Here is a 22,853-nt window from a genome sequence, read left to right as displayed (position 1 = left end):
AAAAGAAACTGAATGCTCAACAAAAGCAAAACAAAAGGCAAAAGGCGTCAGCAGTTGCCCGGTTTTTTACCCCCAACTCGCTTTTAAATTACGACGTGTTTTTTATTCGTTTGCATCTTATATTATGACTTTGTAATTATAGGTACATTATATATTACGTATTCAGATAATATTCTTGATAACAGATGGCCGCAACTTTCTGCTATTTAATGAGTTTCAATTGAGGCTGAGAATCAGCAAAGTTTTCAAGTACTCACGGCTTAACTTATAGTTGCAGCGAAGTCGTTGACATCTTTAAGATTGTTAGCTGAGTCAGTCTACAGACTTTTTAATGCCCATTAAATATAGAAAACAATGATTTAAGTTTCAACTTGAAGTGTAGTTCTATTTGTTATGTAAACATATAATTCGTTTAAATGTCTGCATAAAAAATGAGAATGAATTTTGTATGGAAATTATAAAGTTGAAGTTTCAAATCTTTTGTTTATTCCCATTTAATCTCGTTTACTGTTACGTATTTTAGTTCTGCAAAAAAACTAAGTTTCAATAATCATACAACATTAATATGAATGTACTTTCCTCTATTTGTAATAGAAGTTGATTCTTATGTACAATTGAAAAAACATTCCTAGCAAAAAGTCAAAAACGAAATATATATTAAATAAAATAAATATAGAAAACAATGATTTAAGTTTAAACTTGATGCTAACATTTGTTATTGTTGAGTGTGACATTTTTATTAAAATTTAAAAAGTTGTTTTTCTTTTCTAATTTGGTTACTATTTATATTCTGAAAAAATTAATGACAAGATGTACTGCATTTGATTTGCTAAGTTGATTCATAATAGAAGTTGCACTTTTCTTTGAAATAAATAAATTAGAATAAATGGATATGGCTATACAAATGAATAAAAATGTACCACCAACAACTTTGTCCTTACTTAACATGCCTTTGGCTTTATTTAATCAAATATCTTAGTGTCTAACACAATTGAATGCTTAAAATTACAAATGCTTAGCAATCTACGTGTTTTTTTTTGTTGTTGTTTATAAGCTATAACAAAAGAGATGATATTATTATCTAGAGATGGTATAAAAGACTGTGCTTAAATGATGTGAAAAAATCTTGGAGCTCGATCTCAACGTGAACTCTCACAAGTTGCTGTTGCAGTTGCTGTTGTTGTTGTTGTTTGGCAATAGTCGTAAAAATACTCGTACTTTTAGAATGTGTGCAAAATTTACCTATAGATTTATCTAATACGATTTCTTAAACAGATAATGCCCCAATTGTGCACTCTGCATGTCCGTGCTGAGCAGAGTTCATGTCTTGTTCAGAGCCACAAGCAAAAAGATTAGCCACTGATGCAGACTGTTATAGCCATGGCCATGTCTGTGTAAGCCAGTTGCCATCGACTTAATAGCCGAGGCGGAATACTCGCCTGCCCACAAAGAAGAAGGGAGAATTGTTTTTTTAAGCATGTGCATTTGAAGTAGTTGAGAGAGAATTGATTTTATTGTCTTACCGCTGAGTACGTGCAGCTGTATGGAAACCGCTTGACTATTCTCCGGCTCACACGTATAATTACCCGAATGGGTTTTTCGCACCACCGGAATAACCAGGCTGCCAATCTGCAAGAGCCATAGATTTAATTGAGGAATTGTGTCAGTTTTCAAAAAGGGAGCACGTACCGTATTTCGATTGTGTTCGGTGTTGCCAAAGATATTGCGATCGATCTGAGTGTACCAGCCATTGTCCAAGCCATTTTCATTCTCGGCCATCACCTGTTGATCTCCCCAGTACCAGACAATGTATTTGGGTGCCTCCAAGGTGCCACGCACAATGCAGTGCATCTCGACTCGACTGCCGGCCTTGACAAAACGTTGCTTATCGCCAATCAATTCGGTTTTTGGTGCTAATTAAAGTGCATATTAAGGTTGGCGTTGAGTGGCTTCAAATGAAATTTAATTAATGTTTCACTCACTTATCACAAGCAACTGGACTTTGGCACTCATTTTGGGCTCAGTGGCCAGCTGGCATTCATACCAGCCATTGTCCTGCAGCTGAACGTACTTGATTAACAGCGTCCAGCTGAGGCTGCTCACATTTGTGCTGTCCAAGGGGGTGCCGGTGACATTTGATGACGAAGATGGAGACGGAGACGGAGACTGCAGCAGGGCTGCGAAACGGGCATCGTTGATGAAGGTGGTGTGATCCACGGCTATGATATGTTCGTCTCGCAATCGCACCCATGAGAGCGGCTTGCTCGAGTGCTGATGAAGCTGCAAATACGAACACAAAAGGCAGTGTTTGATTTGCTGCCTTTCAATCATGCAGCGTTCCCCCTTCCCCCTCTCTCGCCACTCCACTCACCTGGCATGGCAGATAGGCATTCTGGCCCACCTGGACTGTTATGTTTCGGGATGGCAGACTGAGTTGCCGTCGAGGCAGCTGCTGTCTCTCACGAGCCAATTGCTTGGCCCGCCGCAGTTCCTGCTCCTTCTTTTCGCTATCGTAGGCGTGGAGGCGAGGCTGCGAGTGTTCCTTATTAGGGAATGACTGCATGGAGCCAATATTGTTGACATTATTGTTGCTGTTGCTGTTCTCCCCACTGCCCGTGGGGAGATTTGTATGGGCCACTGCTGCTGTCGATGTCACCGTCGTTTGTGGCAAATCAGCAGGAATAAAGTCCGGAAAAGGTGGCAAATACGTGGGTATCGAGAAGCCCTTTGTCAATGTTGCCGTATCGGGTCGCTCGCTCCAAATATCCACAGTTTGCTCATCTGTTGTGGCCTGCTCAATGGTCACTTGATTGCCCCGCATTCCCCCCGCCTCCAGTAACGATGTTGTTGCTGCTGCTGCCGTGACAGTTGCTCTATTCGTTTCTGCAATTAGCGTCGAGTTGTCTCCAAGCAGCGTCGCACTTGCCGAAAGCGCTGCAAAATAGGCCAAGAACGAGGTCATCTGTAGTGTCTTGGTTTACTTGTTGTTGTCAAGCGTCTTATCGTATAACAATTAAGTATATTAAATATCCGACTGTGTCTGTGTCAGCCAATCGCTTTTGCTTTTATATTGCTGCCAGTGGAAGTATTTGTGATAAGCAAGCAAACGCCTGCTGCTCTCAAGAGAAACAAAATTGTTTGTACAGTCGAAATGAATTTTATAATTGTGTACCAAGAAAGTAATTGATATCTTTGATATTATGAAATTTCTGATGTTATTTTAGGTAAAATACCCAACAAATTGACAAATTAATTTAAATAAATCTGAGTAGAAATTTCATCAAAATAACATACAATTTAAATCGATATCTGAAGCCAATTTTCTTTCATCAAAAAATGCTTCATTTAATCGGAAGGCAGCAATGTTAAAATCATTTATTCTTATTCGTTTGTGATGAGCTATTTCAATAGCTTAACAAAATGTTTTTTTCATTTATAGAAATTTCATATTATTTGAAAAACATTTAAAGCTTTAAGGCCCTGAAAGTTTGCTGATGTGTAACTAAATTATTATTATTGGCATAATAAACTATAGCAAATTACAGAAGTTTAAAGTATTTAAATCACAATTTGTAGTCAGCTGTAATTTGATACATTATATTAGCTTTAAATATGAATTCTGCAGACTGTTTTTATAATGTAACCCGATTATGTTAATTAAAGTGCCTAATTGGATACCTAAATCATTATGACCCTTGCTTATGCAGAGTATGGGTAATTTATTAGTTTTGCATTTTACTAATCGAAACCAAACCCTCAAATGAAATTCAGCAAATGGCTAATATAATAGTCAAAGCATTTTGCGAATTGTTTGATGCATTTCAGCAACACATCAATGTTCAATATTTGGCAGCCTTTTGTGGCTAATACGAATATTATTTTGGTTTTGGTTGGAGCAATGCAAATATGTTATACATGTTATACATTTGTTGCTTTTTGTGTCAGTGCATAAGTTGATTAAATTGTTCGGGGTTGATCGATTTAACCCTTTGATGGGACTTTAATTTATTTACACTTCAAATAACAAAACGCTTCCATTTCAGTTGAATGAATTGCCAAATTATTCGGAATCCAAATTAGTTTTTGATAAATCGTGGCTAAGAAAACATCAGAAAGCAGATCAATTGATATGCGTTCAATTTATTGCCAAAACCGCTGTAAATATTTACATTGCGTAAGATAAATAAATGTATATATGTATATTTTGAATAAAATGGATATACATTTTAGATATGCAAAATATGCATTTTTATGAGCAGAAGTGTAATAGCAGAATTTTACAGGAGCATCCAGAAATCATAGTTTCTAATACATCATTCAATAAGTCGAGTTAATAAACGAGAAAAATATTTTGTTCTTCTGTATATGCATTAATAATGACACCTTTTATATAATCTTTATAAAGAGCAATAAAATCTTTCCAAGCCGTTTTAAATTTGTCAATTACCTGTTGAGATTTTTCTTACAATTTAAAATGAACATCAATTTCAGTTCAGTTCTCCAGCTGAATATATGAACATATTGTTAAAAGCAGTAAATTTCAAAGAGATTCTGTCTAATAGAAACACTTTTCGAGAATGTATTGTTAATTTAGAAACTGAAAAATCTTTATGTTTATTGTGGCATTTGCAGGATTTCTAGCGGATTGGTTGCATTCAACTTTGCTTGCCGCAAGAATATTAATGCAATTGCATATTCAAGTCTTTAGTTAAAAGTAATTGCAATACCAATTTTGTTATTCATAGTAGGTTTGGCTGACAATCTGGTATATTTTGTAGTCTATGGTATAGTTTGAATGTAGTACTATATTAATGTACCGAATACACTTTAATACAAACTTTATTGCTTTTATTTAAAATTGGTAGCCGGCATCTCATAGTCGAGCACACCCAACTGTAGTTTTCTTACTTGTCGTGCCTTAGACTCTACTTAAAGGCTGTGATATAGTGTTTAGCCATAACCCACAAAGTTCTGCGAGCAAAATGGCTTAGAATACTTTCCTACTCTTGAAATGAATTGTTTTTTCGGTATAGATAATTGCGCTAACACAAATATCTTCAGCATTTCAGTGCTTCAAAAGAGAGACTTGGCTACAAATGATGAACACAAAAACTTTAACAATTCTTTAACTTTTCTAGCCGTTGGAATTTTCCATTCTTTATTTGTTTTGGGCCAATTCATAAAAGTCTTATAGCATATTTGCCAAATGGCAGTTATGCTGCCTTCTGTTAAATTAATAAATTGATCCTGCTTACAAGTGCTACTCATAAACCACAGGCCACAAATATGCGAGGGTCTCAGCTTCTGGATGAGAATATTTTCAAGAATTTGGCAGACCTCATCTTTATCATCATCAAATCAACATCTCTCAGCTCGAGGCCACTTCGCAATGGCGCATAAAATCCCACAGATGGCCCCCAACAACGCGCAAAAAAAAAATTGCAGCTCACGCCTCTAACATTGGTAAACAGCCGACCACGTCCACGCGACTCCCACATTCCATTCAACATTCAACATTCAACAAAATGGCCATTACTCGGAACTTCTACTCTGCGCCTACTCGCTGTCAGCGGGACTTCAAGCTAATCCCAGTTGTGCAACTCAGCCATCTATCGAGAGGGTCTAACAACTTCATCGCAAAGTCTGCTACGCATACGGGGTAATAATTTGTTAATACGTTTAATTAATGCATACTCGAATGTTGCAACGGAAACAATTCATTTAACATATTTATTTGTTCCGCTTGTTGTCAATAGCCAATTAAAAATATAACATGTACCATAATTTAATTATAAAGAAGATTTTAACTAAAGATAAAGAGATTTTAAATTACACATTTTGAAACTCAATTAGTTTGAGTGAAGAAATTCATACCTAATTATGACAGAATTATGATAGCAATATTCGACAAATAATTTTGTGTCAATTAGTAAGCGTACACGAATTTGAAATTTAATACATTTAATTAATCATTCCGTAGAGTATTCAACCCTCAGCTGAATGCAGAAAGTAATTTTCTGTAGACTGGTATTTTTTTGGTAAATTTGGTTGCCTTTCGCCAGAGGCATCAAATTTACGCGCAGCACACAACACAACTTATAGCCAAGTATTTATTATGTAAATAATGTAATTCCAAATGCTTACATACATACGGACAAACTGAGGCAGAGAGTTAACAATTTTATGAAAATGAAAATGCTTCAGTCAACGGGGCCAAAATAGTTTGCCAAGCTTCCAGCTGTTGGCTAAATAAGTAGCCAACGTTATTGTTTTTAAATTGCTTTAAATATAAGTTTAAAGTTGAAACGTAAGTTTGGAAGTTGAAAATGTGGAATTGTCAGTTGGCCAGCCAATGAGAAATTCATAATGAAACATGAAGGGAAGCTGAGGCAAGGACGAATGTACTTTCAATTTCGAAAAATTTGGCAACTTTTACTGTAACATTTGTTTTGTGGTCCCTTTTTAACTTTATTTTGTTATCGTCGTCGTCGTCGTCGTCGTCGTCGTCATCGTCGTTGTTGTCATTGTACTTGCCACTGCATATCGTTGCAATTAAAAACTATTTGCTGGCTAAAAGTTTATAAAAATAAATAAGAACAACAGCGACAGCAGCAACTGCAATGAAAGCTTCAACAACATTTGCTGTGGTAATTAGAGTAACAACTCTCAAAACCACATAAACTGATTTCGGTTTTTCATTCTCCCTTTTTTGTGCAGATTATTACTTTTCTACTTTAAAATACTATGACCACCATTTACATAATTACATATACGAGTGGGTATATAGTAGTATTTGTATATAGCACAGCTTAAATATCATTTGTTTCATGTCCTCTTGTCAGCGCCATAAATTTTAAATTCCTTTTCGCAATCATTGAGCAAATGATTAGTTGAATATCTTATGGCTGCGAGTGGAGCGCGTGTCTGCAGCAACGAACAGCAACAATTGTTGTTACAACAATAATTCAGCTTATTTCTGGTTGATTTGTTACACTCCTCAGTTAACTGAGGAAAACGAGATATGGTCAGGGAGGTCAGAGGGGGAGGAATGGCCCATCGAGGAGCATAATAATGGCGCCTCTGTGCTGTTGGCCGAAGTCTCGTCTGTTTAGTCAATTTTGTGCGTCGAATTTCGCATTCAGTGGAGTGCAAATTTGAAAAGGCCAGTGAATTCTCATTGGACTCGGCTAAAACGTAAATATATGGCCCGCTTTAATATTTAATGATATATCGTGATTGCCATATGGCTTGGAATGAGTGCAAATAAATACTTAAAACAATCAAGGCCTTGTGAAAAATGCAAAATGCGTGTAAAGCACTGATTTCATGTATTTTAAGATTGCTTCAGTAAATTCAAAATTTGTTTTTCTATATTTTAGGTAATTAATGAACGATGTTTAATCGCCATTTTTATGGTGCAATAAATGTTTGTAGGATTATACTTTATTTGCAACTTGCTTCCGATTAGATGATTCAATAAATTGTATTGTTTCTAAAAATTAATTGAATAATTTAATAATTATTTCGGTTTTAAAGCAAAATGTTTAGTATACATATATAATATTATTTTAATTCTATTTTCATTTAAAATTTAATGGCTGCTGCTGTCCGATTTTAATTGCATTGATCTTTATGGTATATTTTAGTATTTGTAGTATTTTAACATCTCAAATATACTCACTCAAGATTTCTTGTTTATTAATTAAACTTATATGAGAGGTATTTATATTATTTATTGGGTTCTTTAATTTTGAATTGGAAATACATAAAGTGGTGTTTAATTTGTAGTATTAATATGATTTTTAATATATTTAATATCAAAATTTAGTTTCAATATTATTTTAAATGTACCCTTTAATATATTTGTATTGTTGGTTTCTATTTAATTTTATGAATTTATTATTTTAGAAATAATTTCTTAAATATTAAAAAGTAATTCACATTTCAAATGCCTTTTTTACCTTTCGTCTCTCACTTCTTCGATGAACTGCAAATGTTTCCTATTATTTATTTACTAATTAATATTTATCCTCCATTTATTTCTTAAATTATTTTCATACCACATCGTTAAAGATTTCGCTACATTCTGCAATAATGAAATTTTTCCCCACACTCGTAACTCGCTCGTCCCTTGGCTAAGGTTTTATGTTGTTAGCGTATAACATTGACCAATTAACCTGGCACAACCTGATTGGTGAAGTGCGGCATGGCAGGCGTTTGGGCCGGGTCAATTCACAGGGGCTCTTCATATGTTATCCGACATCCCACATCCTGGCCTGGCCTGGCCGTGGCCTAATTGAGTTTGCTCTGGCACCCGGCCCAACTGTGTTGGCCTAATTACCCGCCTAACATGTGTAATTTTGACCAGACCTTCTACTATTTCACTGTCGCTGGCATAATTTCTTTTTATTAATAATTATACGTTATGCTATCATAAATTTCTTATATTAATGACTCTTGCTTACGCCAGGTTCATATACATTTTGCTGTTTGTTGTGATAAATATGATGAAGTGATTGTATTAATAATTAAGTGTATACTCTTTCAATGCATTTTAATTGGGATTTTTATAAATATAAAAATAAAATGCATTATTTAAATAAAACCTTGTGAAATCTTTGTTTCTTTCTACCCATTTTGAGTTAAAGCAAACCCGTGTGGTATCATTCCTAAAATATACCAAATTAATATACCCTACAAATACAAAAATATACCAGAGACACATATTCAAAATATACCATAGAGTGCAAAAGCAGCCAAGAAACGTTGTAAGTAGTCTTTTTTGCCATACAAAAGGATTTCTGCAATAGCTTCCACAATTTTATTCTGATCGCAACCAAATTTTTACGACATTTCTTTATAATTGTATTTTTATTATTATAAAAAAATAATATTCAAATAAAACAGTGAAATATAAACTAAAAATACTTGTTATATAATGAAGAAATTTTTTCAATAATCTTATTTATTTCATGCCATTTTATTTTGATTGGATTTGTCTTAGTATGAAAATAAAGTGAATTATTTAAATAAAACAAAGAAAATCAAAACTAAAAACTTAGCAATTCATTGAAAAAGTTTTTTTTTTTTTCAATTATTAAGTATATATTATATGTACTTTGTCATTACATTGTAATTTGATTATTCTTTGTCATTGCATTTTAAGTGAATTCTATTAATTTTCCAATATTGTTTTTTTGAAATGAAACTTAGTAACATTAAAATAAGAAATACTGGCATTAAATACGATATATTATATCATTGTGTAATAAGTGATTAAATTGGAATTGATGCAAAGAAAACAATTTATTATTTAAATAAAAGGTGCTGAAATCTAATCTAAAATTCTAACAGTTTATTTTGATTTGTAGATGTTTATTATTTTGGCTAGACCACTGCAAATTTGTTAACTAAACAGTTTCACTTTATTTCGCGGCAACTAACTGTGTTGACTAAACACACAAAGTAAACCATATTATTCGGTCATTTATAATTTGGTTGTGCACAAAGAGAGATGACAGTAGGTTAATTTTTGGTTCTTTTGTGTGTTTTAAGTGATATATTAAATGCACATACATTTGACAACCCATTAAACGGCTTGAGATCAAGCTTCTTTTCATTTTTCACTGGAAAATGTCAACTTTTTTTGTTTTTTTTGGCAAAGCAGCCGCCAGCTGCCCAGTTAAGATAAGGTAAACCATATATTAGAGATATTTTGGTGTATTCTATTTTTTATAGAACATTTTTGGGGCATTCGCCGCCGGCCCTTTTCACGGTCGTTTGGCTTAATGGCATTTTAATTTCTATGCATATGTAGTCACGACTCTCAGTCTCTCAGTCGGGTCAATGCTTTAATGTGAAAGTAAAAAATGGAAAGCCAAAATGAAATGGAAAACCCATCGCAACCGAGGCCGCCGACGCACCACATGACGTGGCCACAAAAACGGGTCGCAGTCGCTGTCGTTGTTCGTTGTTGCTGTCGCCAAGTTAATGTGCCTTTTGAATACGCGCCCTAAAGGCGGCAATGCGATTTACGAGTATGTGTCGCAATTAAACAAGGCTCACAAGGTCCCTCGCAAGTGCGAAGGAAAGAAAGAGAGAGAGAGAGGGGGAGAGAGAGGGAGAGGGAGAGAGAGAGGAGTGATCAATGCTTTGGCTTGGTCACATTTGGCACTCGCATATTTTAGCACATTAATTAGAAGGCATAACTCGTCATTTATTGGTTCATAACACACGCAGCACAAATACTCTCGTATTGGCCAGCTCACGCACTTGGCCACTTAAACACACACACGCATACACTGACATGTGCATAATCGAACAATTCCAATGTGTGCCACACACAGTCAGTCACGCACACAGAGAGGAAAGTCAATGTCAATACTTATGCTGCTGGTTCCGGCTGTTTTAAGGCGAGAGCTGCTTATGCAAGACTCCCCCCTTAGACTCAGACTCAGAGTCAGCCACAACGACGCCAACAACGTGCCTGGCGGTGGTTTGGTTTGTAAACCAAAACAGCAAACACACATCACAGCACACAACACCGCACACACATACACATACGCATTTGAAAGAAGAAACAAAAAATACACAGAGAAAAGAATGAAATCATAAATTTCTCTGCCTCAGTCCACCGTGTCTCCGACCTACATCAACACCGTTGTCGTACATTTTATCAACGGGCACGAAGCACGTTTTTATTGTTTTTCTGCCCTGCAAATTTGGACACATTGTTTGGGTCGCGCTGTTTGCTCATGTGTCAGCTACGCTGCACGCTAAGTCTGATACAATAATATAATCGCAACCTAATACTTTCAGCATAATCTGAGTCAGATATATGACGCTGTTGGCCAACAGCTTTATTAGGACTTATGACCACAATTCGAAGCGCGTGTTGGACACGTTTACTTGTCAATTTTTTGCGGAATATTCCTGAAAATTGATGACCATATTTATATATAAATTTGTTTAAACACCACCAATTTTTATCATTAATTTATTTTGTTGGTCTTATGTTGGTCAGCTTATGCTTCTTGTAATAAATATTCCAAAATCCTATTTGTATATAATTTAGTTTAAAGAGGAATTCTTATTTTCGGAACTGTGAATACTTATTATATCAGCATGTATACATGAGGTGTAGGGACCATGTTAAAAATGTCGAAATTTAATCATAATTTTAAGAATGTAGTAGCTTAAAATTATGAATTACAATATTCTATATAGAATCAAAGACACTAAACATTTCAAGACAAAAATTTACTCTTAAAAAAAAAAAATCGGTCTTCCAACATATGAAAATTACAAGACAACTTTTTAATTTAAACTATTCCACATTACAAATCTAAGAATTATATTTAAATCTAAAAATCATACTGAATTAAAAATATTCTGTCAATAAATGAATCGAAAAAGTGTGTTTACTAGTCGAGTACACTCAACTCTCGCTATTTAATTTCTGAAACTAACTCCTATTGCTCTTCAGCTACATTCCTGGGCCATAAAATAAATTTAATATGGTGTAAATGCAGTTGAGCACTTAGCACACATCGTGTTTAGCTGCAAGGGTATTTATTAGTTGTAACGCCCCAAAAAAGAAAAATTTCGAGTATTTTCATCGTGTTATTCGTTTCATTTTAGCAAATGATGGGGCGTTGCTCATGTCGACGTTGACGGTGACGTTGACGTCGACGTCGACTTCGACGCTGACTTCGATTTGTTTTTCTGTTCGTTGTACACAGCAATTACACGACTTAAGTGTAGAATGGGCGTTACGCTATTTAACTGCCTCCCCTCCAGCACTCTTCATATCGAACAAAAAAAATACAGCTCTTGACTCGACTTGATTGCTTTAAAGCGGCTGCAGAATTTTTTGTTGCCTACTTTTCAGTTCGGTTTGAGTCCTGAAACTTTTGTCGATAAGCTGCCTGGCTCTCTGTGTGTTTGTGTGCATTTGTTGTTGGTAGTGTATTTGTAATTTGCACACATGAATAAACAAATATGTCAATCTGAACTGTTGCTCGATTCTTTGTTGTTATCATCGCTGAATGATGATGACACAGTGGAGAGTGAGGCGATTATTTACACCTTTCCCCAGGCATGTGAATGAGCAATATTTGCTCTATACCAGAGGCATGGCAAACAGATTTGCTTCCTATATTGTACATATATATAGTATGTCGATAAGCGAGTTCAAAACGATGCACACAATGGCAGTGTTTGGCTAGTGAATACCATTGATTTTGGTGTAGATTCATCAGCTCAACAGGTTTCAATTGCGTAACACACAAAAACCAAAAACCAAAGTGCGAACAATTAATATAATATTCAATGAAAAATTCATATATTTAATTACATTCTATACCCAGTAAAAGGTAGAAGGCTATTATACTTCTGAATTTCCATTCCAAAGAGGTACCTCCGACCCTATAAAATACATATATTCCTAATCAGCGTCAACTGGTGAGACATGATATAGTCACGTCTGTTTGTCAATTTATTTAAGAAATAGTTTTGTATAGACAAAAATGCTGATTTGGCTAACAATCTGGTATATTTTGCACTCGATGGTATATTTTGAAAGTAGTACTTTATCAATATACCAAATGTAGCCTTTATTCACATTATGTAGCGGGTATCTCTCAGTCTAGCTTTCTTACTTGCTGTATATGGATTTACATTTTAAATTTTTGGATGAGTTAGTTTGTGGACTGTGAAAAGTATTGCAATATTTAAGCAACTTTGCATTTTGTGGAGAAAGTAATTTTTTGCAAAGTCCGTCCACGTGGCCAGCGAGCTTCAATCACTCATTCAGTTGTTTTTCTACATGGGTACACATGAAGTCGGGGTGCACGAAGCCGAAAAAGTTGATAAAGGTATTTTTGTGCTTTTGCGCTCTTTTCGGCCAGCCAGGCCAGGCAGTGTGAAACATAACTTTCCTCTCAAGAAATTAAAATTAACAAGCTATGCACGAGTACGGCTAATGGCTGTATTAGCGCCGTCAACTCTTTGACTTCACTTAGCGCAGTTATTTAATTAAAGCTCCTCCCCAGAAAGCGGCAGCAGCAATGTTCTTCTTCCCCCTTTACACTCTGCTAACTCCCACATTTGAATTGAGCGCACCATAAATAAATTAAATGTGACATTTGACCGCCATTTGTCTTGGACGACATTTTCATGGTAAATACTTGTACTTTATATACAGACGTACAATATAAAATATAGTTGGTAGCATTGGGAACATCGGGTCGAGTCGAGTCACTGTTTTATATGCTGTGCATTGTCATGATGTAATTAACGGAGGTCCCCAAAGTGATAGAGGGACCACGGCCATCTACATCGTCATCTCCCTTCTTCCCTGACCTTGGCAAGTTGCGTTGATTGATGGCTTAAGTGTTATTTGAGTGTCTATTTATGTTTTTTATATTTGCTCTTTTTCGCTTTTGTTCCCATTGCCTTGGCTTTTGTCTTCTGGTCTTCTGGTGTTCTGCTGTTTCCATTCTGTTTGTCGCATTCATTTGTTCTCTTTTCCCTGACTTATTTAGCGTGTTTTTGCGCTCGGTCTTTATTTAATTATATCACATGTGGTTCGACTAACATTCGAATGAGGATGCCCACATGTGTTATTAATGATATCGCTCTGGCCTTGGAGAAAGTCCAACTGAGATTGATTAGTCTGCGTAGTTTTACGCGAACGAATGCGAATTAATAGACTGAGATGTGATTATGATTATTAATTCATGTGACTTTACCAAATGAGTTTAAATGATGCAAAGACCACAAATTATCTCCTGGGATTTATTTGCTAACTCTGCACTCAAATGCTTATAAATCAAATCCGCATTGACTAAATCTAATTGCTACACATTTATCTGCAGATTCTTCTCAAATAAATGACGAGTACTTTCCTTACACTCGCTCACTCGTAAATCACAAAGTTTATTGTGAATTTTGTGTAACATTTTTCGCATATTTCATAGGCTGGATTGAATTGTTTGTTGTAGGCACTCAAGTTGAATGGTTTTAATGAATTGTAATATGAGCACGTAACACATTAAAGCACAGAGTAAATCATGTTACACATACGACCTGTTGAACAGACGCAAACTTAATCAACCCCTCTCGACAAACGGACAAATCTAAAGTTCCACTTGCATTGCTCATACGTTGGTCGTTGGTAAGGATTCAATTAAGTCAGGCAATCACAGCTCAGACCAGGGACGGACTAGTAATGTTCGCAAAACACTCGACAAGGGCAAAAATTGTGCATAGGAGTCGTCAGCTTGGCACACGTTGCGTATGTGTAATGAATTTTGTGCTGTCACTAAGTAATATCTACATATGTGGAAGTGACAGGTTTTTAGGAAATATCAACAGCAGCAGCTTCATGTGTCTATGTCTATGTACTCGCATGTGTGTGCTGGGTATAAATGAAAATTTGCTTAGCTCGATTAAATGAACTCGACAGACAAGCTTATAAAAATCGTGCCAACGAGTTGCCAACAGCAACAACTACGTCGACAACGACAGCAAACAACTATGTGTGTGTGTGTGTGTGTGTGTGTGTGAGTGCTGATGCTAACAACAAACAACGACAATGCAGCCAAGCAAATCTCATCATGCAAATTAAATTTGGCAAACGTTTCCGACACTTGCACAAAAATGTGCGAAATTGAATTAAATATGCATGCAAAAACAAAAAAGTACCGAATAGGGAGAGCCCGAGAGCACGTAGCCCAAAAGTTTCGACCATGTGTGGGACTGTTGAAGTACAGTTACAGTGCACACACACATACTTATGAGAAGAGTACAAACATTTTTATAAGTCGACCAGCCTTCCTCTTTAATGTGTTTGTTGTTTTTGTTGTGTGTGTGTGTGTGTGTTCCCACAAGCACTTTCGCAAGTTGGTCTCTGGGCTGCTTATAGAAAGAGAAGTATTTTTGGCAGCCAGAACAAAAGACAATTGAATGAAGCTCAAGGGGTAACAACAGCTTCAGTATTAACACCAAACATTTTGTTCTTTTCAATTGGGCATTTATTGATCGAGATTCTATAATAAACTAGCAAGGAAAGGAAAAAGGAAATGCTGTTTCTTGATTCTTTGTACAAAATGCAGTACTACATACAACTTGGAATAACATACTCTCTTGCTTTTGCTTTTGTTTTTATTTTTGCCACGAGAGCATCTCTGCCTCTATGCGCAAAGTAAAAGATGTTTATACTTACGGGTGCGTGGCATGCCACGAAAGCTGACAGCTGCCAGAAATGCCAGCAGTATGCTGCCAGCTCCCTTGACTCCCGATCCAGCAGCAGCAAATCCGATGCCTCGCTCTCTCCTGCCAGCAACTTTTGCTTTAGCCTTTGCTCTGTTTGCTGTTGTTGTTGCTGTGCCTCTGCCACTTCCTCTGGCTGTCGAGCTCTCAACTTCTCCCTCTACTCCCTCTTCTGCTGCTGCTGCTGCTGTCGCTGGTGCCGCTGCCCGTCGACAGCGCATTTTATTGCGTGCGAGGATTGGTGGCTGCTTTGTGTCACACCTTTTGGATATGTGTATTTGCTGTAATTGTTGTTGGGTGCCTTAAGCTTGTTTTTATGCTCACTGGCTCCCCTGTTTGCTTGTTGCTTTTAATCCGAGTTATGCGGGCTCAAATAATTTGTCATGTTTTTCACATATGCACAGAATTCTTAGCGTTGCTTGCTGCTATTTCTCCGTTGCTTCCGGTGCTGCTGTTGCCACTGCTATTTAATTATTTTCAATGCAATTCTGAAAAGATGCTTTCCCAGCATTGCATTTGCATTTGCATACGTGACTCTCTAGGCCAGGCTGTGGCCAACCGCAGGCCCAAAACGTAGCTTTAACTTATTTCGTGCTTTATTTTTGGAAAAGCCAACCACACATCTCCCAAAAAAAACAAAAAAAAGGGAATGAGAGAGAAGACCACAAAACGAGAACTATAACGGCAACGAAATATGCTGTTAGACTTTTTCGTGGTGGGGCAGAAACCACAGAAGCAGCCTGCCAAAGACCTGGCCAAGGGGGCAAGTGGGGTAAGTGAGTGGGTAACCATTACTAGCAAGGTTTTGTGATGAATGTACATTCATCTTGCTCTCTCTCTTTCTCTATTTCTCTGTGCTAAATGGCCCGCTGGTTCCTTGGAGAAACACCGCACTGCTCGGGGGAATTAGTTTATGCTTTCGTTTCTCTATTTTTTTGTATTCGTTTTGAGGCCAGCTCCTCTGATTGTAAGTCAATAAATTAATGAATTGCATCCGGCAATTCTTTGCGGATCGAAAAGTGTGCCAGATTGTACCTACTTAGATGCAAATATAAATTGCATTCGCAAGCTGAATCATGTGATGTGTAAACTTAATCTATTTAAGTGAAACCCGAGTGGTCGTGGAACTGCGAACCGAATAGTAAGATGCTTTGGTATTCATATTGAAAATAATGCCATCAAATATGCTTGCTCTCAAAAATCGAACACTTAACTGTGGCATAGGGAAAGGAAATGAAAAACTGTGGCAAGTTCAACAACATCAATATTGCTTTAAAACTCTGCTATTTGCTCAAGAGAAACTGAATGTAGCTCAACATGCAGCTGATTGCAGTTTATGGGAAACATAACTTTAACTTAGGTAAAACATTTTGTTTAAATTAAAAAGCAAGATTGCATAAAACTACTTTCTTCTTAAATTAGTCTTCAACATAATTGAATCTAGATAGTCCGAGATCGAAGAAAGATATTTATACGAATAAATTAGTTAAAACAAAGCCTTTGCTAGAGTATCTTCAAGTCCATCCATCTTCCAAGACTTCGCGTACGTGCTTGCGAGTCTTTGACCTTTCGGACATCCTAGAAAATTATCATATTGAATAAACTAATAGAAGGAAGAAGCCACTCACAGACACAAACACACAATGCGAACATAAGAGGGGGTAATTTATATTGTGTTATCGCCAAGCAAACGAAAACGAAATGGGTGAAATTCCGAAGCGAAAAATGTGACATAAAGAATGTGAAACACATAAAAAAACTGACGACAGCTTACACGTTAGCACTACCGTAATTTTGACCTCAATAGAACATGAGGAGACTTAATAAGAAAGGAGGAAAAATACTTTTCTTGAACCCGACGATGGCGAAATACACTTCAAATTAAAGTTATTAATCATTTAAAGTATTAAAAATAAAACAGTTTTGTTTTTAATTAAGAGTAAAAGGAAAATAAAAATTAACTTTCCTTTAAGATTTTAATATTTGCCAAATTCAAATGGTATTAATAAAATTCTTAGATTGAAATTAAAGTAAAAAAAACGCAGTACTTATCAAATGTTTTAATAAAGTATTTCAAATTTCCTAAAAATGATAATTTAAGCAAGTCTTTAACTAACAAATTGAAGCTAACTCTAGAGTCTCAACTCATAGACTAAACTAAATAAATTTGAAAACTCGAACAGTTTTATTTATGATTAAATTCAATTGAAATACTTAAGCTGTAAGTAGTCTGAAAGGTTTATGTTTAAATTTCTAATGGTTTCTGAATATGAAATATCTTTTAATTTTGTTAAAAACTTGGAAACTTTGCAAACGTTTTTCTGGAAATAACTAGATGAGAGTTATGGTTGCCCTTTAAACAGCAAGCGATATATTATGTATATATGCTTATACCTTACTTTAATGTTTTGCGCTTTCTTTCTTTATTTACTTTTTTTTTTTGCGACAAAAAACTGGCTGCTGAAAGTGTACAAAGCGAATCTGCCTTAATTTCCCTTGACAGTGTTTAAGTTGTTTAAATATGCAAAGAGCTTAATAACTTAATATGAAGTGTTTACGCTCAAGTTAATCGTTTCGTTAGAACGTGTAATTTGTTATGGCTTATAGATTCAAATATGTACATATATATAATATTCATAAATACTATTATTAGAACCTTAAGCTGATTTTAATAAGAATTTGCAGAAACCTTCGGAGACACACCTGCGAATTTTAAGAATTTTCTCATTTTACCGGAGGTTTCCACTATTTTTACCTAAGCGAAGGAGATGGGAGGTGAAACGGTGAACGGAAAGTGTAATCTGAAAGCTGAGAGGTGAGAGAGGAAAGCGGCTTATTGATTTGGCTGTCTCATTATCAGATCCTTTGGATGCTACTCGCTCTCTTTTTTTTATCATTACACTTAGCAACATCTCAAAAGGCGCATTAATGAGTTTTAAATCCATTGTTTCTTTTTTTCTACTCTTCGTTCTTTTCGGAGAATGAAGTGCAAATCAAATTAGAGTCTAGACAAGGAAAGGGGCACAAGGAATGGAGGATTGAGCCCGGTCTTAGGCAAAGTTAAGGCTCTGCTCGAATCAGATTAAATTTCAATATATTACATCATATACTAGGGATGTATATGGCTAGGCTTAAGGACATGGACGCCTACATGATGTTGTTGCACGTGGTACGTGTGGCAGTGCCACCTACAATCCAACACCTGCACCTCCAAGGGATAAAGGGGGCAGTGTCACTTGGAGAGGAGAACGCCTGAAATGATTTCTGCTGCTTTCTCTCTAACTCCCACATCATTCAGGGTGTTTTTTCTTTGGCTTTTTTACGAGGATACAACGACGCAATCAGCGTTTGATGCGACGTTTGACGTCCTTTGACTTTAGATCTATTGCTTGCTGTTGGTCCTGGCTGGCTTTTGCTGTATCCGTTCTAATGCGCAGCAATTGGAAATGTGATTTTTGTTGATTTATAAAGGACACATTGCAATTCACGTTCACATTCGCATTCGCATTCACATTCACATTCTGATTCACATTTGCGTTCGCATTAGGATTTGGATTTCGAATTTCAGATTTGAGATTTCGGATTTGGAGTTGGATTCACAAGGGACGCGCTTAAACAAAAGACACTTGTGCGTTTGTTGCTCCGCATTCACATTTCTATTCACATTCGAATGCGTACTCGTATTCGTATTTGTATTCGTATTCGTATTTGCCGTACTACCATTCATTTATTGCTGCTGCAGCTGCGGCACGCCCATCGTCATACGCCCACGCTCACGCCCACTTCCTGCGATTTTGGTGTAAACAAAAGCAGCAACAACAACAACAACTGCACCAACTAGAGCACATGAAAGTTGATCCGCGATTCTCGTAGCTGTGTTTGTGTGTGTGCGTCAATGCTTCGTGCATTTAACATCCGCAACACTTTCGCAAAGTTTCGCACATTTCGCGCCTAGCATCAAAGTTACTTCGTGTCGCACAGTTCCGCTCAACTCTGTTCAGTTCAGTTCAGCTCAGCTCAGCTCCGTTCAGCTTTGCGTTGGTGGCTTTTATGTTGGTGGTTTGTCCGCCCACGCGTCCGCCACCGAGCCATGCAAATTTCCAACTAAATTGCCACACAGCCAGAAAGGACTCGGCCACGAGACACGATGCGTGCCAATGCCAGCCACGGATTTTGCCAATTTAAAGTTTCATCTGATTTCTGACGTTTCTCGCTTGCCTCGTTGCCTGTGTTCCCCCCTTTTTACTTGACTTGATGTTTCACTTCTCACATCTTACACGTTTCGCATGTTTCATTTGCCACAGCATCTCACACCGTTCCATTAATGTTACCCCTGCTTGTTTCATGCCGCTGATGCATTCCATACCATTCCATGCCATGCCATTGCGTTCCTACTGCATGGCATTCCATTTCAGTTCGTTTTGTTTGCTTGCTGGGGTAAATCATGTTGCGTTGGGGTAATGAAACACATCGGGATGCTGCGAGATGCTGCAGCGCATGACTGTTCTTAGTGCTCTGTTAATGTTAACTCACTGTTATGTTAACCGTTTCATGTAAACAGCGACCGTTAAACCCGCTATTCTGTAATGCTATAGAAAATGATGGAATTAAATAATTTTTGTAATGAAATATAATTAAAACCATTTTCTTTATTTAATAGAAAGTCTACTGTCTTTATTTAATAAAACTGTCTACTTAATTCTACTATTTATTTTATGCTCTATAAGGAATACTTTATGAAACAGTTTGCTTAATAAATAATTATTGTAATATACATTCCTATATCCCATCCCAAGAATTATTAATATTAGAGTGGATCAATTACTGAAATGGATGATCAATTAGAATTATACAAATGTTTGAATGTTTAAGAAATTCTAGTTGACGGTTTTTAGTTCATTGAAGTAATTCTTCATTTTTGTTTGTAGATATGTAGATGCTTATGTATGTATATACAGATACAATTTTTTATTTCGGCTTACTAAGTTATTTAAAAACAAAATGAAGTTAGAAATTAAATCCTTTGTAATAATAATAATATAGTGCTTTCCTATTTTTTCATTATAAATTACTTCAAACAAATTAACATTTATGAAATTTGAATTTTTCATATTAAACCAAATATTTTCATAGTAAATATACATTATAATTATTTGCTTGACTATTTAAATTAAGTAAAAGCATTTTGTACTTTTAGTTCGTTTTGACAAATTAGTTGTTTAACCCTAAGAACGCTGTTGACATGATGTCGGCAAGTTACACAAAGCTGCCAAATCTCTATTTGGTCCAGGGTGCTCGGCTGTCACTCAGAGTTTACAGCTTTCACGCTTCTTTTGCATATTAAATGCGCATTTATTTCCGCAATTCAGTTAACTCAATTGTGTTGGCAGCGCAAACAAAACGAACTTACGTTCCATTCATGCCATTTGTGTAGCAGTTATTTCATAATAGCTATATACGACTATTGCGAATGCGAAAACGTAAACGAGTGCTATACATACGAGTATATAGTAAATTGAAGTGACTGTAGAGCATAGGTAGTCTGAATTGAACTGAACTGAACTGAACGGAAAGGCAAAAGGTAGACAGGCAAAATGGCTGTAAGAAACGAGTAACGCACAAATAATTGAGTGCGTATCGTGTACAAAGGATCCTCGCGATGACGGCAGCTGTTAAAGGGAAACTGAAAGGCTCAAACTACATATTTCATTGACAGCCGAGTGGTAACAAAAACAATGGGCACCGAATTGTATTGCCAAGTGCCGAATCTTTCATTCTCTTTAGATGGCTTTAAATCAGTACCAACTATTCTTTTACTCTTTCCATTTTCACTTAATATGCATTTCTGGTGTGCTGTTTGGTTGCGATAATTATGTGTGCTTATATTTTGAATACACAACTTGCCAATTTGGGCATATGCTTCTCCCTTCGATATATATGAATAATGAATCCGCTTTGCCAGTGGCTGCCTCTTGTGCTCTCGTACTCGGTACAAGGTATACACAATGACTCGATTGCTGCTTAAAACCCAAGCACGAGCCGTTAAAAAATAAAGCCCTCCAAAGAGGTACGTACAAATTGAAAAGAGCAACTGCAGAGCACTTGTAACTTCCTCCTCCTCTCTCTCTCTCTCTCTCTCTCCTCTCATCCATCGTGGCATGCCCCGTCTGATTGCGTGAGTTCTCATTTCGACGTCATTAAAATGTGTTTAAATAGCGGCCGTTGCACGCTGCGTATACGTAACGTAACGTAACGTTTTGTGCAATTGCATTTTATAGCCAACTGCTGCTGTTGCTACGTCGACTATCTTCCATAGGTAACGCACGCTTAAGCAGCATTTTCATTTCCATTTTCAGTTTCATCTCAACCCCATGCACTTGCCACCAATTTTGATGTAGTCGAAATGTTGTAAGAAATTTTAATTAAAAAACTCTCGACTGTGTCTGTGTCTATGTGTGTGTGTGTGTGAGTGTGGCAAAGCCCCTGGGCAATTTAGGGCATTGATTACTTTACAAAATATTGGCCCAAAACAATAAGTCAAAAGTCCCGAAAGTCAGCAAACACTTTCACAAATTTTACAGCAAACATGCAAAATAAAGAAAAATTCTTAAATATCCATTTTATGCCACACACTTGGGAGATGCAGCACATGCAGCAGCCAGCTGAAAATCTTGCAACATTTAAATATTGCACAAAATGAATGCTAAAAGTTTGCTCTGTGTGTGTTGTGTGTGTGTGTGTGTACTGCAGAGCTTAAGAGTTGATACGGTTTATTGAAGAGCTTGTAACAGACAGAAAGGATTAAGGATTTATGAGCTTATGGCAAACTGAGCGGAAAATAAATCCACATGTGAGTATATTCCAAATAGTCACAACTGCAGCTCTTTTTTCTTAATTTTTAAGAAGTTCAAAGAAGAGTAACAATATGCATTTGTAAATATTTTTCAAAGACAATGCATAGAAGCTTACAAAATTAAAGCATTGTTTGATATTTATTGGTTTTTTACTCGAAATGGATATTTAGAACTTAATTCAAACTTATTTTGTATCTGAATAAAGAATTTGATTTAAATAAATGTTGCGAATGCATTTTCTATTTTACTTTAATTTCAAAGTCAAAACTTAAAACAAAGCGTCTTCCTTGAAACTTTAGAGGGTATCTCCATTCATCGTATGCTTTCATGATAGCAATAGAATATTGCTTTCTATAGTTTGCGAATTGCAAACAGACGACATTTAAGTGTCAGCAATGTTTTTCCAACTTGCCCAGTTGATAAAAAGTTTGGCCTAGAAATAATTTCTTTTCTCAAAAAGTCGGATGCTCTATTCGGATTCGTATTCGCTTTCGTGTTTGTTTATTTGATTCACTGTTGAAACGTGGATTCCCATTGAGTCCTTGAGTTTTGGCCAGTCATGTGTGTATAGAATATATTCGAATTGTCTGTCTAACTACAAAAATACATATAACAAATAAGAGAGCTGCAGCCGAGTGTGCTCGACTATGAAATATCTGCTACTGATTCTTAAAATATACCAAATTAATTACTAAAACTAAAATATACATATGTAACAAGAAAGCT

At 36.2% G+C, this 22,853-nt stretch overlaps 1 protein-coding gene across 1 annotated transcript; it reads right to left on the bottom strand.

The window, feature by feature from the left end:
* Window positions 1-930: 930 nt before the first annotated feature.
* On the bottom strand, window positions 931-15,733 carry LOC133837484 (uncharacterized). The gene is made up of 6 exons (XM_062268261.1): window positions 15,227-15,733; window positions 2,372-2,934; window positions 1,983-2,280; window positions 1,690-1,913; window positions 1,524-1,629; window positions 931-1,439 (listed from the first exon to the last, which is right to left on the bottom strand). Exons 1-6 carry the CDS (start codon window positions 15,492-15,494, stop codon window positions 1,321-1,323), a joined length of 1,578 nt encoding a protein of 525 aa, XP_062124245.1. The 5' UTR covers window positions 15,495-15,733; the 3' UTR covers window positions 931-1,320.
* Window positions 15,734-22,853: the final 7,120 nt, after the last annotated feature.

This window comes from Drosophila sulfurigaster, chromosome 2R, assembly GCF_023558435.1.
Source record: "Drosophila sulfurigaster albostrigata strain 15112-1811.04 chromosome 2R, ASM2355843v2, whole genome shotgun sequence".
In the NCBI taxonomy this organism is placed as follows: domain Eukaryota; kingdom Metazoa; phylum Arthropoda; class Insecta; order Diptera; family Drosophilidae; genus Drosophila; species Drosophila sulfurigaster.
This window is presented reverse-complemented; position numbering and strand designations above follow the sequence as displayed.